This window comes from Taudactylus pleione, unplaced genomic scaffold, assembly GCF_031769625.1.
Source record: "Taudactylus pleione unplaced genomic scaffold, aTauple2 ptg000093l, whole genome shotgun sequence".
In the NCBI taxonomy this organism is placed as follows: Eukaryota; Metazoa; Chordata; class Amphibia; order Anura; family Myobatrachidae; genus Taudactylus; species Taudactylus pleione.
In genome coordinates this window covers 23,293,653-23,310,890 of record NW_028284495.1, presented here as the reverse complement: position 1 = coordinate 23,310,890, position 17,238 = coordinate 23,293,653, and the positions used below count along the sequence as shown (strand labels likewise).

Below are 17,238 nucleotides of genomic sequence, written 5' to 3'. Positions count from 1 at the left end.
AACTCTTTCCAATAACTGCACCATTGGCTATTGGAAAGCTCAGAGCTGTCAGATCCAGCCAGGGGTGCAGGTTGACTAATGGGAGCCCCATAGCAAAATGAATTTGTATGCTAGCTACAGCTGGCCTCTTCAGTAAACTCCTAATACACCTGGAGTCCAGACCTTGAAGATCACAACAGATTGCTGCTATTGTGACACACTTCAGGTCCTTACCGCAAGGGTTTACATTCAACACTGGACTTTCTGCTGGTAATGAAAATTCCCTATTAAGGTTGGATTATACAATTGCAGCTATAGACTTGAATAATAACAGTGGGACTTTACTTGCCAATACCACGGAGCTGCTATTGATCTTATATACTTTTTTTATATATATATAGTTATTAAGATCAATTTAATATTTCATATTTAATTTTAAATAATATATGTGTGTACTCATTTACTTTTATATTCATTCCTAACCGGTTAGGTATTATATTTTTTTATCTACTGCTAATTAATAAATGTTTCATATTGCATCACATATCAAGTGTCTTGTTTATACTTTCTAGTATGGTAAGACCTAATTAAGAGCACAGAACCTTCATTTGTTTAATATTTGTATAGTTGTCACTCAAACTCAGGCAGTTTTCTTGCTCCCTTTCAACGACTTGAACAGTTTAAGAACAGAGGCTACCACCATACAAATGAAACCATACTTTCTACACAGTGCCCAGGGCAGAAAATAAGTAAATAAGATTGCAAAAACCTCCCTCTATATAAAGTAGTGTTTTTTTGTGGTGGTACACAGTAAGGGCAAACGCATGGGTTTTCTGTGTGTATGTGTGTGTTTGTGTGTGCGTTTGATATATACAGTATATCTCACACACATACCCCCACCGCATGAGATGTAGTCAGCATGCCTCTACACTACCGACGGACTATATCCCGGCACCGGAATTCCGACAGCAGTGAGGATCCCGGCTCCAAAATCCTGACTGCCGGCATGCCGAAGGTAAGTATCGGGGGTTTAGGGTTTGGCACTAGGGGGAGGGTTAGGGTTAGGCACTAAGTGGGAAGGGTTAGTTTCAGGCACTAGGGGGGAAGGTTAGTGTCGGTATGTTAACCCTGTCGGGATCCTGTCGTTGGGGTTCTGGGCCTGATTCAGCAAGGAACGCTGTTGCTTATATGCATGCAATCGGTCGATTGTTGCCTACTGTCTATGCATCGCAGTGCACATGCGCGAACTAGCCACTGCGATCGGGACATCGATCGCTAAGGATACACAGACCCATGGCAGAGTGATTGACAGGAAGTGCCATTGTGGGTGGAGACGGGGTGGTCGGGCGAAAGCAGGCGTGCCAGTGCGTTTCAATGCCATTGCATGGGCATGCATAAATTAGCCACTGAGATACTAGTTGCCGTCTGAGGCCTCATAGCGTGCGCTGAAGAAAGCAATTATTGAGTAAGGTCTGGGCTTCATTAACTGTCCGATGTTACCGATGGTTTCTCTATGTAGGCCAAGTATACGGATGTGAGTAAGGAGAAGTGGGCATTCTTATGTCAGGCTGCGATCGCAATGCGAATACAAACATTTACATATCGCTGCTGATTTTAGCAACTGCGTTGTGTGCGTATAAGCAGAATAGTGATCCATAGTGAATGGGCCCTCTGACCGCTGGGATTCCGACTGTCGACATTACATACCCATCCCACACCACATAGATTTTAATGTAGATATATCGATATCACACACGCCGCACGCATACCCCAACACCCATAATGATTTTCACCTGGAAGAAAGATGGTTACTTCACTGCTTTAGCCCCCTCGTGGCATAATGCCGCAATTTGCAAATTTATGGGACGGGAGGGGCCAAAATGATGCGATTCTCATAGAATCTCATTTTCAAAAAAAATTTGGTCCATCAGGGGGAGGTTTGGTCTTTAGGGTCCCCACTTACCTAGGCATTCCAGCCCTGGGCTGAACCACACTGTGTGCCCCTCTATTATAGCATCATCCCCTCAGCTGGTTTAGCCTTGTGCTGGTTATTGGATAATAGGGGGAACCCCATACAGTTTTTCCCCCTATTTTCTAATATCAGCCTAGGCTCTGAGGCCTGGGGCTGGTTGTGGATTTGGGGGGACTCCACACTTTTTTTTCCTTTATTTTTACATTTTTTTTCCCATTTTACAGTACAGATCATAGTGATCTGTGCAGTGCTTAGCCCAAACTCACCTGCAACAGACAAGTCTATTGTTTGGGCGGGATTGCCATAGTTTTCGGGACGGTTTTTGGGTGGTTTTCAAAATGATGCATAGTAAATCTCCGGTTTCTATATTTGTTTATTTAAATAGAAAAACAAGTTACTACTATGTTCTAAAGTCGAATTTTTGGTCATTTTGCCGTCGGTTTTGACTTTAGTAAATGGTTTGGTCTGCAAAACCGATGGAAATAACTTCCAAAAACACAAAATCAACCTTTAGTAAATATTTCCCTTAGGTGTCACTCACATCTATCCACTGCTAATGCTTCTCACTAATATAGCTTTGTGGAACACCTTAGGTATTATACATTCCCCCATGTGTATCAGTATGGCGTCCTATAGGGTGCATGTTGTAGCATACACTACCAGCGATGACAAGTGACTTTGATTACGTAAGTCACATGTGAATCGTCCTAGGAACCCTGCAAATTAATGTAATCCATCTTCACTATACAATGGGGCTAAATGAGTTTCCTCATTGTTCGCACTACCTACTTTGTGTCACATGTTGCTGCAGCTTTATAGCAACCATAAAAGACCACATGCCACATTGTAACTGTGTTGCATTGTTTGTGACACAAAGCTGCGCAACAGTGTGACTTTTCTATAAAATATATTGTCAAAAGCTGGCAGCTCTAGTTATATTATGTATTGTTGTTTCCAAGCCCTTCTTGTGTCCAGTCATCAGTCTATGAAAACCCACCCCTGGCTTTGGTTCTGGACTCTTTCAAAGATGCTAGATATTCTGATGGACAGAAGAACAGGGTACAAGAACCTGTCCCTGGGCCGGTGATTCCTGGTCAACCAGGCAACAAAGTGTTTCTGAAATCAGAAGAGGTATTTGTGATGTAGCATACTCTGATTCCGATGACGGTCCGAGGGGCCCCACCACATTTAAAAATCCTATTAGTCAGCTGAAGAAACATAACACAATGACAAGTGATATAGATGGAATAATAATGTTGCTGATGTTTCACTTCGACCAGTGTCCCTGATTTGAAGGGGCAATAATATTTAATACAAAACACATACAAAACATATCTTATGTTGTATTTTATATTACTGCCTCTTGAAATCCAGATGCGGAAACAGCAGAAGACCAGGCAGCTTTGAAATGTTTTGAATAGTAAATTTATAGTCAGTCAAGTAGTGGTGAGATTGTACAAATGGTGTAAATTCCTATAAAATAATCTATATTGCTTTCACCTGTATTTTATTTTTGGGTTTACTTTCACTTTAAGGAGTTATTAACATCAGTGAAATATATGGTACATTTTAAAAAAATAAAAATACACATGAAGATACATCTATGGTTAATTTTATTAATAAACCTCCATCCTGGCCAGGGGGTCTAAACTGTGTCCATCCCTGATTAGCAAAGGGATAGATGGATCTACGAGTGTGGATTGATAGGTCTACATTAAGAAGTTAGACAGTCAGTGGTTGACAGGGTTAAAAGGTCGATAGGCATTTGGTCGACACTGACTTAGGTCATATTTAAAAGGTTGACATTCAAATGATCAACACATGATTTTTTTTTTTTTTCGCTTAACCTTAAACCTAACAATCATGAAAAACCATGTGTCAACCTTTTTGTGTTGACCATTTCAATGTCAACCTGTTAACCCTGTCAATCTATTGACTGTCAACCTTTTGGTGCCAACCTATTGACTATCTACCATTTTAGTGTAGACAGCTCCAGGCCTCCACATAAAAATATGCCCATTATTATGACAACATGAAGATGACCAGCCGCCCAGCTGGCCACAGAGTCAGCCATAAGTCATAAGTATGAAAATTGGACTTCCATCTACCTCACAAAATGATGCTTAGATTTTGCCCCATCATATCTTTATCTGGTTTGAAGGAGCAAAAACACTTTTTTGTTTGGTAAAAACAAGTGTATCCATTATATCTGCACTAATATATTTTATGATCTGCCAACTGCATAGAATCACATTACATTGGGTAGAAGAATACCACATACTGGGAGATACGTCTTCATTATCCAGTACTACCAGACTGAGAGCCCTGCATTCCCTGTGTCAGTGCTGGTGAACGGTGGGGCGCAGTGGTCAGGTAAGGGTGGTATACAGCTCTTCTAGCATAGTTATCTGTATTTTATACAACTGTGAGATTATTTTGTGACATTCTCCCAGGTTCCTTCAATGCCTCATATTGCCCACACCTGTTTGGATGTCGAGACCTGGTGGTTGCAGGTAATCGGATTGGGCTTGATGTCACTAACCATGAACTGTCTGTAACTGTGACAACTCCTCCAGAGAAGCCTCTGGTTTTGGTGAGTGTGTGGCACCATTCAGATCAATAACAATCAATACGATCTGACAGCATTTTGATCTTAAGCATTGATTATGTATACACTTTCACTTGGAGGGCCCATTAGTCATTGCGCAGGATAATTTAATTGATGTTTATTGATTGTTTGAAGGGCTGCTATAACACTATGACATAGCTTCCAACGATGCCTAATTTCTAGGGGCAGTGACCATTTTTGTCCTGGAAAGTTTGTTGTCCCTATTCTTTTTTAATATGGAAAACTATACAATACAATTCCTCTATTTCTGCATGTTAGATGCAATTCTAACTATGTATTTCTATTTTCATAGCTTTATAGTTTAAGAATTTTTATTTCTACTTCAGGGTCCATAGGGTCCACAGGGTTGACCTTGGGGTATAGGTTGGGAACCAAATCCGGGCACCACGCAGTTAAAGCTTTTAGCTCCCAGGATGCACTGGGTCTACTCTCCCTATAACCCCACCCCCAAGCCAGAGGCACCTCAGTTTAAGTTGGTGCCCGGCCGGAGTCGGGTCACCGTTAGCGCAGGGGGAGCTGATTAGCAGCCCCTAAGCTTATTTTATTTTTTTAGGGACAAAGTTTTTTCCATGGACTTTGGTCTCTTCAGAGCGGCAGCGTCGGACTGTCCATAGGACGTCTAAGCTGCCGCTCCGTCACCCCGCTGGCGCTGAGACGCCAGTACAGATCTGGGGATCTCAGCGAGACCCCAGAGTCTGTACTAGCCGGACTCTGCGGGCGCCCAGGACTGCTGCCGGATCCACGGGGAGCAGGTAAGGTCGCGGATCACCGCTTGCTTTGATCCGCGCATTTCAAATGCAGTCCTGTGTCTCCGGTCTCTGGGGACAGACCGGAGGCGCCGGCAGTGGCGGCGGGCCCCCCATACCCCTTGTGTCCACTAGACCACCAGGGACTTAGCGATCGGCGCAGGGAGCCGGTGTCCCGGGGGTTAATAGCCGGCCAGGAGAGGCAGCCTTCCCTGTTACAGCGGCTCCTCCCCTCAGCTCAGCGCGCCTTTCAGTGTCAAAAGTCTGGCGTTGCTGAGCTGCTTCCTCCGCGGGCCACGCTTCTTCTGTGGTCTCCAGGCGGCCATTTTCTATGTGCAGCAGCAGAGCTCCGGAGATGGCAGTGAGTCCAGTCCTCCTGCGTACCTCACCATCAGGTCAGGGTACACAGCGCTGTAGCCTTCCCAGACACTGAATCTGGAGAGTTGAATGCAGTGACATAGGCCCTCATTCAGAGGCGGTCGGAGGATGCAAGCGGTCGCTCAGAAACTGGGCGGCCGCTTGCGTCCTGACCGGCCGCCTCTGTTTCGGTCGCTAGGCTGTGGGTTTACACCCACAGCTCTAACGACCGATAGGGTGATGGTCGCGATGGTCGTAGACCATCGCGACCATCGGGGCTTACGACGAGACCCTAGGGTAGGGTCTCACTTGTCGTAAGCCTCGGAGAGCTTCTGGCTCTGTCAGAGCCGGAAGCTCTCCACTGACATCACTAGTGATGTCAGTGGGGCCTCCCCCAAACGGCAGGCGTTCCCATTGGAACGCCTCCGTTTGGGCTGCCACCCCCCCGGCCCGCCTTCCAAACGGGGCGAGCTGTCAATCAACATCGACAGCTCACCCCCTTTGGAAAGAGACCTGCTACGAACGGCGCTGTCGGTCGTAGCGGGTCTCACGCATGCGCACGAAGGAGCCGGCTCCCTCGTGCGCATGCGCACTGGACAAACATCGAGGCGGCCGTGTGGTCGTAGACCGTACGGCCGCCTCTGAATGAAGCTCATAGTGCAGTATATTGTATGACATGTTTATGCATATATGCATATATCTGCATTGTATGTGACTTATGCTAGTGCTGACTGTCTGTACTTTATTCTGTCACCTGTCAGTGTATATCTATCCCTTTTCTTTATCTGCCCTAATACAGCTGTACTTAGGGTGGTTCTGAGACCTCAAATTTATATACTTGTTAATATTTGTGAGGTTTGTCACATACTGTTGCGTGCTGCACGTTGCCATATTTTAGATGGAACTATGTGTTGCATACGCTGAAAATGGGTCCCTGCAGCTAATTTTTGGCATCAGTCAGGGTCAGTATAGCGCTGCTTGATATTTCCACCAAGAGGGTTGGTCAGATATGTCTGACCAGGAGATAGAGCGTTATACTACACCCATTTTTACTATCCTGCAAGCCATGTGCTGCAGGTTATAGTGCGGAGGATTTGACTCATAAAGGGTTCTGTATTTGGCGTCATCTGGTGCCGGCCCCTTTCGCGACCCCCTTGGGCGGTTTGTTTTCTCGGGATCCTCTCAATTGCGGATCGCCGGGCGGGCCCCATTGTTGTACCTCACTTGGGGTTACTTCACCATACTGCCCTTTTCATCTCAGGGTATCTCGCAGTTCTTGCACTCTTCCCCTGTGACACAGACTACCACTCGCTGCAGGGGTTTTTCGCAGTATGTGAATTCCCCCTGGTGCCACAATAGTCTGGCATTACCCTTGCAGGGATTACCACAACAGCCACCCTAGGTGGATGTCGTTTTCTACGAAACACAAATTGGCGTGGTTGACGCCCTGTGGTTACGTCCCAGTTGGCTCTGCCGTGAACTGGATACTGTTTTGGGCTCTTTCCCTCTTACACGGGGGGAAGCCTATTTCAGGTATTATTATCCCTGCTTTAGGGCTGGTAACAGGTCCATTCTGGTTAGAGTGAATGTTGGCCTGCACCTGTATCATACACCTTCAGTCTTACATGCCTTCAGGTTCCCTGTTGCTGACTAGCGGGTGGATCGCATGACGGGACTCTGGGCCTGATTCAGAGCCGCTCGTAAGCGGCCGCTCGTTCGCTCCGAGCGATGTTCGCACAACTGAGCATGCGTATGGGTTGTAATACGCATGCGCGAACCATTCATTGCGGTCGGAAATTGTGTGCTCGCAAAATAGCGAATGCCTGCTAATTTGAGTGACAGGATGAGGCGTTTGTGGGTGGTAACAGGGGAAGGTGCTTGAAAACGGGGAGTGGAGATCCGAACGCAGGCGTGCCAAAAGGTCAAAACGGGCGTTTTAAGGGTGTGCATAATTAACAAAGCAGCGTAATCGCCCACGTCACTTGGTTGTTTCTTCATTGTCTCTGAGGAAACGGACGGACGTTTAAAGGCTGAGAAACGCGTTAGACAACTTCTGTTCCACACCCATTTATTGATTCCACACGACCACCTACACAGTACCATACGGCATCTATTAGAGCATTCATATGGTGACTTTGAACTATCCCGATCCAGCCATTTGACGGAGGTCAGAGTGTGTCAGCACGGCCCTTTTCCATCACGGCCGGTCATCAGCTGAGACTGGGCGCATTGACCCCCTGGTTCTCCTGCACACGGAGTCTCGACAGCCAACAGCAGAAGCTACGAATAGCCATTGCCGCTCACAGGACGGGCAGAGACCAGTCCTCAGATCTTTTCATAGCGGCCTCACACCAGCGGTTACTCCGCATCCAACTTTCCCTGCCACCGCACTCAACATTCATTCCCCTACATTAGTAGGAGGCCGGATCATTCCTTGGTCGGTGAGATATATACCAGAGAGGCATTCCGGACATTGCCTTCTGTGTTTCAGTGAAGTCTAACCGGGAGCCACATCTCTAAGGTTAGCCTGTATTGTGCAAAATACCAACGCTAATTTACCTTTTACAGGAGCATTCTTATTGTCTTTTTCTATATCATCCGAGACTATTATTTCATTTTGTCCCATAAGAATATTTCCATTGGTTTTATTTTATTAATTGGGTTAATATACTTCATTCTGTCTCACAGACAGAAATACAATCATTACCAACTACTCATCTGTACATTCAGTATCTCATGTGCATTCTATTTATGTATATATTTGATGCTATTAGTGTCTTTTCATTGTATATTCTGTGTTTTTATTAATTCTTTGTGATATAGTACTATTTTTTACCAATTTTCCATACATCACATCCTTATTATTAAATTATCTATTATTTAATTGTTATATCTCATTGCGCTTTCACATCTTTTTTATTTTTTTGGTTGTTTCTTAGCCTGAACTGTTCGCATGATTGCGGTAGGAAAATCCAACCACAAGCACTGCGAGCAGTTCAGACGCCTTTCGATGTACTCGATTAATCAAATAAATAGCGGAGATGACGTAGGATGCGAGTGGCCAGGGGGCGTCTTTACAAAATAGCCAGCGCATGTTTCGTTCGCTCGTTCAGACATAGAGGCGTCATCAGACCGCAAAGAGCGAGCGCTCAATTTAAATAGCCAACCCCTTTTTCTGAACAAGCGAGCGCAAATAGCGTCCGGCTCTGAATCAGGCCCTCTGGCTGTTGCCAGATACGAGGTATTACAACAGCGTTTGGCCTCCTGTCCCAAATTCCCTGAGGGTCATCACGAGCCCCTCCTGGGGTGGATGGGCGTGTTACTCGTCTGATTACAGACGTTACTACACCTCCCATTCCTGCATGGTCGGATTCTTCGGATCCGTAGGTGGTAACTCATGGTGATGCCTGAAATCAGTATACTCGCTTTCAGGGGTTGTTACCCATCCTACCATGGCTATAGCATGGTTGGTTAATACTATTGCATACTGGGCTGATGCATTTGTAACGTTTTTTTTTTTTTCCCCTCCAACACTTCTGGGGTTCAAATGTATTTGGTCGCTTACGTAATATATGCAGTTGTCATAGGTGGAAATGCCTATATTGGATACCAGTCTCCTAGCTTTCAGAGTTCCGGCTGTGACTGTATCCTCTGTAATACCCTATGGCTGCGCTCTGGGTATGCAGAGGTGCAGATACCATCTATAGGGTAGATCTTGTTTGGTCCTGACCTTGACAAGATTGTAGTAACATTGGCAGTAGTACTAGCGACAAGTTTACCGCCTTCAGCTATGCCCACTACAAGGCCTCAGACTAAGTCTGTTAAGTCTTTTTGTCCTCTGGGTCAGCCTAAAGGTCTGTTTCTTCGTAGACTGTCAACCTCTGCAAGGGCCGACATATCCAGTACTGAGCAGACCTGGACTGCCAGCCGATCCTGCTTCTGAACCTATGGATATATCTTCAGCCTGACTGGATAGGCCTACAACTGGGAGACATCGATTTTCTCAGTTCGCCCGGTACTAGTGTCAAGTTTCCGCGGCTACGTGGGTAGGAGGGTACGCCCTCTCTTTACTCAGGCGGCCTCTTTACATGTGGGGGTACGTGGGCCCTTATTCAGACCCGAACAGGGCCTTACAAATCCAGACAGCTATACAGTTGTTGCGGTAAGCAGAGCTAATTAGGCCATCCCCACTATCTCAGCGAGGGACTGGTTGTTCTGCTTTCTTTCTGGTGCGGTGGCTGAATGGTCCTCTTCGGCCTATTTTCTGTCTCAATTCCCTGAACCAGTTCCTAAAGCTACCTGGGCTCAGGAGGCAATCCCTATGCTCCATCATACGATGTGTGGAATCTGGGGACTTTATGGTATCACTGGATATACAGGACGCGTGCCTACGGGTACTTACAGAGACCTTTCATCAGCATGGACTGAGGTTTGCTGTATTACAGCAACACTTACAATTTTTCGGGCTCTGCCTGTTGGGACTGTCCTCAGCCCCACAGGGGTTTACCAGCGTTTTGGATTTTCTGACAGTTCTCCTGTTCAGTATATCCCAAGGCTCCTGTACCTGGACGGCCTCCTGCTCTTAGCAGGATCACCGGGGTACTTTACAGACAGGTCAGGATGACCGTGGCTTCTTCAGGGTGCCGACGTTTAAACAACGAGGAAAAAGTCCTCCCTGCATCCCTCTCTGGGTATTCTTCATCTAGGAGCCCTGCTGGATTCTCAGAATCTGAAAATTCTTCTGGCGTAAGACGGAATCTCCACTCTTCCATTAGGAGTACATGGTTGTCTACGCAGTCGACATATGTCTTTACACTCTGGGATGCATGGTCAAATATTCAGTGTCTGCCTTTGGAAGGGTGGAATGGGCTCAGGGCCTGATTCAGAGCCGGACGCTATTTGCGCTTGCTCGTTCAGAAAAAGGGGCCGGCTATTTAAATTGAGCGCTCGCTCTTTGCGGTCTGTTGACGCCTCTATGTCTGAGCGAGTGAACGAAACATGCGCTCGCTATTTTGTAAAGACGCCCCCTGGCCGCTCGCATCCTACGTCATCTCCGGTATTTATTTGATTAATCGAGTACATCGAAAGGCGTATGAACTGCTCGCAGTGCTTGTGGTTGGATTTTCCTACCGCAATCATGCGAACAGTTCAGGCTAAGAGACAACCAAGTGACGTGGTCGATGACGCTGCTTTGTTAATTATGCACACCCTTAAAACGCCCGTTTTGACCTTTTGGCACGCCTGCGTTCGGATCACCACTCCCCGTTTTCAAGCACCTTCCCCTGTTACCACCCTCAAACGCGTCATTCTGTCACTCAAATTAGCAGACATTCGCTATTTTGCGAGCACACAATTTCCGACCGCAATGACTGGTTCGTGCATGCGTATTACAACCCATACGCATGCGCAGTTGTGCGAACATCGCTCGGAGCGAACGAGCGGCCGCTTACGAGCGGCTCTGAATCAGGCTCTCAGTTCCATTCAAGGACTTTCCATAATTGGCTCATCTCCGGATGGAACGAGTTTTTTCTGTCGGATCACTGTTCAAATGATGATGCTCTCTCCGGAGGCAAGTCGGTCCCTGTCCAGGTGGCTATGGCCATCTCATCCAGGGTATTCTTTGCTATGGACAGTGTCTGGTTCGCATCCATTTCAGTACAGTTGGACGTCTGTCGATTCCACCCTGTCAATTAACTTGTTGTAACTTTAGCCTGTCTTGGGCCTTCACTCTGGCATAACTCTTGTTTCCTGGTGAACCTCAAAAGGTTCAGTCCGACTGGGTCAGGACAGTGGCTTCCTTTTTAGCATTCGTTGGGTGGCAATGACAGGTATGTCACACATTCGGACATAGTCCGAGGGTCTCCTCCCGACCATCTCGGCAGCGTTCATTTCAGGAGCTCTCCATTGGGAAGTGGGAGTCCTCAGTCATCACGACGTGCATCCCGGGGACTAGTCTCTTCCCCAAGAGAGGTTTCATCTCCTGGTGAGCAGGGGGGGCCCCCTGAGGTGACCCTCATGGCCTTCTGACTTTATCACACTATGGTGTTACAGTCCAGCTCTGGGGATTCTGAAGCAACCTTCAGTGACTCTTTGTCGGTGAAGTGGTCCTTCCACTTTGTGTACCTGTGTTCTCCAGTCTCCCTTCTTCCTCAAGGTCTTTGGAAGTGTTTCAATCGAGACGGAGATGCTTTCCTGCTGGTGGCTCCTGATTGCCCCAGATGTCAGGGGTACTTGGATTTTCGGAGTTTCTCCATCGATACTCCATTCCTGATGCTTCACTGCCTGGACCTGTTGTCTCAGGGTCCTTGGTTTTGCCTTGGACCTGGGTCGTTTGTCTTTGACTGCGTCCCTACAGTGGTCTTACGGCTTCCCTGGCTTTGTCATCGTTGGAATGATTAGAGCACATAGATCAGCTTTTGCTGGGACCTACCACAAACTGTGGCAGCAATAATTCTTATGGTATTGTACCTGTCGACATGATCCTCCGGTGTCCAGGATTTCCAGATATTCTGGCATTCCTTCCGGCTGGCTTGGGTTTCTCCCTCGGCCTGGCCTTCCTGACACTGCGGATCTCTACACTGTCAGTATGGTTAAGATATGGAATTGCTCCACTCTGGTATCCAATTCATCCTTTGGAGTGTTTTCTGGATTATGCCTCCATTTGTCCTCCCTAGAGACTCCTTGGGAGTTAGTAGTGGTTCTTCGTTCCCTCCGGGGTCAGTCAATGGAACCTCTGGTTGTGATAGCCATTACATGGTCTATTGCTTAGGCTCTCTCTTTATCTCAGGGTGTTTATATCAACCAGGAGAGTGTCTGAATTGGGAGCGTTCTCATGTGGCTCCCTCTTCTGGAGGGCATCATGTCAGGGTGTGAGTTGCTCTCGCCCTGTGTTTCTTCTTAAAGTGGTTTTTAGGTTCCATATTATTCTGGAACTTATGGTACGGATATTCAGTCCCCAGTCCTCTTGGCTGGTGTGGCCTCATTGACTGGGGTCCGGCCTCTTTGGATTTATGTGATCCGTTAAAGTTCTTACGGAAATGGACTCCTTATTGGTGGTCTGAGATTTCTGGTTTTCACAGGAAAGGATGGTCGGCCTATAACCAAATGTTGGCTGGATGGCCTCGTATGTCTTCCTCAGGGGCCTACCCATGGGTAGGCCTTTCTGTTGTTGAGGCTTGTTTTTTCACGGGCCATGTAACCCTCGTGGGCGGCTCGCTGTGGCGCCTCGGCTGTTTTGCCTTACTAGGTGGCCACGTGGTCTTCTGTCCACACCTTTTTAAGGTTCTAGGCATTGGTTTCCTTTGCCTCTCAGGATGCTTCCTTTTTGGCAACGGATTTGCCTCTCAGCACAGAAGCGTCCCCACCCTTGGTTGAACTGCTTTGGGACATCCCCAAGGTCAACCCTGTGGACCCCCTATGGACCCTGAAGTAGAAAACAAGAGATATGGTAAGAACTTACCTTTGTTATCTCTGTTTCTACGAAGTCCATAGGGTCCACAGGGCGCCCGCCCTGATGCACCTGGCTTCATATGGGCTGTGTGGCTGGTCACCGGTTTTCCGTCTACCATTTCTGTGAGTATGGTTATTGAGTGTTCCAGTTTTCTCTCTCTTTTTCTCTCCTCCTCCGGCCTTTGGCTGCTTACAAACTGAGGTGCCTCTGGCTTGGGGGTGGGGTTATAGGGAGAGTGGACCCAATGCATCCTGGGAGCTAAAAGCTTTAACTGCGTGGTGCCCGGATTTGGTTCCCAACCTATACCCCAAGGTCAACCCTGTGGACCCTATGGACTTCGTAGAAACAGCGATAACAAAGATGTTATTACCATATCTCTTGTTATATCATTATTTGAAATTCAAAAATTGCTAGTAAATTAATCTTCATTGTAAATTGTCCTGATGAAGATTGTAGTAGACATTAGAATTTTTCCATGCTTGGTGCAGCTATACTATAGGCCACAGGTTCTCAAACTCGGTCCTCAGGACCCCAAACAGTGCATGTTTTCCAGGTCTCCTCACCAAATCACAAGTGAAATAATTAACTCCACCTGTGGATCTTTTAAACTGTATCAGTAATGAATACACCTGTGCACCTGCTGGGTGACCTGGAAAACATGACATGTGTGGAGTCCTGAGGACAGAGTTTGAGAATCTCTGCTGTAGGCTGATGGTAAATAGATATTAATCTAATAGACGTTCAGCCTATTGTGTGCTCTATAGGGGGCAATTCAGTTAGGTGCGAGTTGGGTTCTGCAAACTGTTTTTACAGCATACAATTCAAAACTAGTATTGCATTTTCCCAGCAAATTGCGTTATTTTTGTGTGCACCCCCTCAGCAGGTGAAAAGGTAGGAAAAATCTTTGTTTTAAGGTAAAATTGTCTCTTTCAGAGATGTACACAAATCCAATGGTTTGCGTACATCTTCGATGGATGGTGGGGCGCCGGCGCAAGGTCTGTTCTGTGTATGTGCAGAATGGGTCCTGTGTCATTGTACACAGTGGGTCTCATTCAGACCCGGTCGTAAGCGCTGAGCGCTCGCCACCGGGTCGATGGTTAGGCCCTGCGCACGCGCAGCGGACGCACTGCACGTGCGAAAGCCCCAGAGCAAGAGAGAATCTCTCTCGCTCCGGAGCGCACTACAAAAGGGCCAGCTGTTGATCGACAGCTCGGCCCATTATGTAGGCGGGGCAGGGGGTGGTTTCACAAACGGAAGCGTTCCTTAAGGACGCCTACCGTTTTGTGGGCGGCCGCACTGACATCAGTAGTGATGTGATCGAGCAGGAAGCTCCCTGAGGCTTGCGGCTGCTGAGACCCAACCTTAGGGTCTCGTCGCAAGCCCCGATGGTCACGATGGTCTTGACCATCGCGACCATCACCCTGGTCGGTCGCTAAGCTGTGGGTGGTAACTTAAAAATAGAAGCGGCCGCCCTCATTCAGAACGAGCGCTCGCGTCTTGCGAGCGCCTCTGAATGAGGGCCTGTGTCCCCTGAGCTGTTTGTGGGCGGGGTGGTGCCCGCTGAGGCTAGGTCTGTGTCTTCTGGAGCTGACTTCCTGGCCTCGGCTACAGAGCTGCGAGGGCCAATCGAGTAACCTCAGAGCTACTCAAATTGCAGATGGTCTCACAGATGATCCAATGCTGCGTCTTAGGACTTGCAGATGAGAGGTAAAAGTATTTATTCCAACTTTTTACAAACTTGTATAAAAACACTTCAAAATCATTTTCAACACTTTTCTGTACCCTAAAATTCTGGGAAGATGTTAATTTGTTGAAAAACGCTTGCTATCATTTTTCCACCATTAATAAAAAGTGCAAAAATCAGCCATTTGACACTGTTTAAAAACCTCCAGTACTTTCCTTATGGTCACTAACAGTCTTATATACTGTATGTTCCTGCTATTTGATTTATCACTTTTTTAGAGTCCAGGATGGTTTCTCCACTTTTTCATGCCCCTCTCCCAGGTTTAATTGTATAGAAAAGTCGCACACCCTTACTGCTAGTCCCGCAAATTGCCATTTCTAATTGAATCGCGCATTCCTGCGATGTCTGCGAGTGTCATAAAACAAACTTGTATTCGCAAACTCGCACCTAATTGAATTGACCCCCAATGTGTTGTGTACTGTAGCTTACAGTGGCTAAACTTATGTTTTTGAATATTTTGAACTAGCTTGTACAGTTTGTATTGTGTTCTGTTCTGTAGCCATCCGTTTGCTTTCATTTATTTTTAATATTATCAGTTTGTATTTGTGTTTTTTTTGTTCATATGTTTCTGAAAATATATTTTTGTGTCCACAGGTTTTATAAAAACTATTTTTGGATTGGTTACTGTTATTACTGTTACTGTTATTATTCTGTCTGTACAGACACAATGTAATATTTACAGCTAATTATGACTTGTTCTCTTTTAGGAATCTATCCTGCTGCTACCAGCTGACAGTTACACACATGACCTCTTACAGGAGAAACCACTGGATAAATCTTTCGACTTTATTAATATCTGTGGAGAAAACAGCTTTTATATTGAGTAAGAATATTCTTCTTGTACTGTACAAAAAAAAACAATTTTGCATTACTGCTGATGTCCATATTTTGCTTTTTGTCTGTAAACAACTACAAGAAACTAGGGATGTGCAGGCTCGGATAGGTTCGAGTTTGCACGTGGAGTCCAGGAATGATGATGTTCGTCAATGTAAGATGACGTTTTGCCTCTTTCTGAGTTCCGTTGTTTTGGAGGGAAAAATCCGAACTCCACGTGCAAACTCGAACCTATCCGAGCCTGCACATCCCTACAAGAAACGAAATAAGTTACTTTTAAAATCCTCATTTATGTGTGTCTTTAGAAGAGATAAGCGGGTCATATGTATTATTTACATCACTTTTATAGTATTTATTGATGATATACATCAAAATGGCTGATATTGTGCCGTGCACAGTGTATGAAGCACAGACACCTTGGATTTGTGCCATTTCACTTAGCGGGTTCACATCTAGGTATAAATATACTCTCTGCTTTCTGAGAACACTGCTACTCACTACAAGTGCACCTAGGTGTGCGGAGAGGGGAAAAATATGACATGTTGCCCTGTGTATCAATGTCCACCCTCCTACAACTTTACCAAAACCTGTTTCTTTAAACAAATATTTAAAATGTACTCTATTTTATTATTGCTTGTTTAGTCTTCTCTATGGCTTAAAGTATTCAGCAGTGTCAAATGCCGCTGTGAGGTAAATAAGTATAAAGAACTGACAGTTGGATTTGGCCATGAGGAGGTGACCTTATGAGGACAGTTTTGGTGGAATGAAGAGACATAAAGCAGAATATAGAGGGTTTGGGAGGGAGTGGGAGGAGAAAGGAGGCGAGGAGGTTCTACACCACCCGCTCAAAGAGCTTGGAGACAGAGGGGAGAAGAGATATGGGACACAGGGCCTGATTCAGCAAGGAACGCAAAGGAAAGAACGCACGCAACCGTCCGCTGCGAGAATATGCTAATCAGTGTATACACACGGAGACTGCAGCACAAGATGCAGACTCCCAGCGGCATATTAAACTACCCACCTCCCTTTACTCAAAGCCTGATCAGTACACAAAATAGCGTAAACATCGGTAGCATTGAGAACCATCGGACCCATTAACATAGTAGTGGTTGACCTGACCTGCCACAGGATTTTGGCCACTTCCTGGGTAGAGCTTATGGCATGGCTGCGTATGCCACCGCACTGCCTTAATTATGCACGTCTCTGAAACGGCGTCCCAACACACTGGCACGCCTGCATTTGCCCGACCCCCACCCCTCCCATCACCACCCACAAACGGCACTTCTTGTCAATCACTCCGCCTTGGATCTGCATAACCTCTGCTCACGCAGTTCCCATCGCAGTTGGTAGTTCACGCACGCGCATTGCAATGCATACGCATGCGCAGTGTGAAAACATCGGCCGAGTGCGTGCGTTCTCTACTTTGCGTTCCTTGCTGAATAAGGCCCATAGTTAGCAAGGGGAGTTAGTTCAAGTGATTTTTAAGATTGGGGAGACTAGGGCTTAAAGAATGAAGGGAAGGAACAA

The 17,238-nt window shown here is 46.4% G+C and overlaps 1 protein-coding gene across 2 annotated transcripts in view; it reads left to right on the top strand.

Annotated features, from left to right (window-relative positions):
- Window positions 1-17,238, top strand: part of LAMA3 (laminin subunit alpha 3) — a 286,414-nt gene that overhangs the window by 154,175 nt on the left and 115,001 nt on the right. For both annotated transcript variants that reach the window (XM_088469607.1, XM_088469608.1), the window contains exons 29-32: window positions 2,911-3,082; window positions 4,198-4,324; window positions 4,405-4,544; window positions 15,585-15,700. In XM_088469607.1, the coding sequence (XP_088325733.1) occupies window positions 2,911-3,082; window positions 4,198-4,324; window positions 4,405-4,544; window positions 15,585-15,700 (555 nt within the window). The remainder of the gene's footprint in view (window positions 1-2,910; window positions 3,083-4,197; window positions 4,325-4,404; window positions 4,545-15,584; window positions 15,701-17,238) is intronic.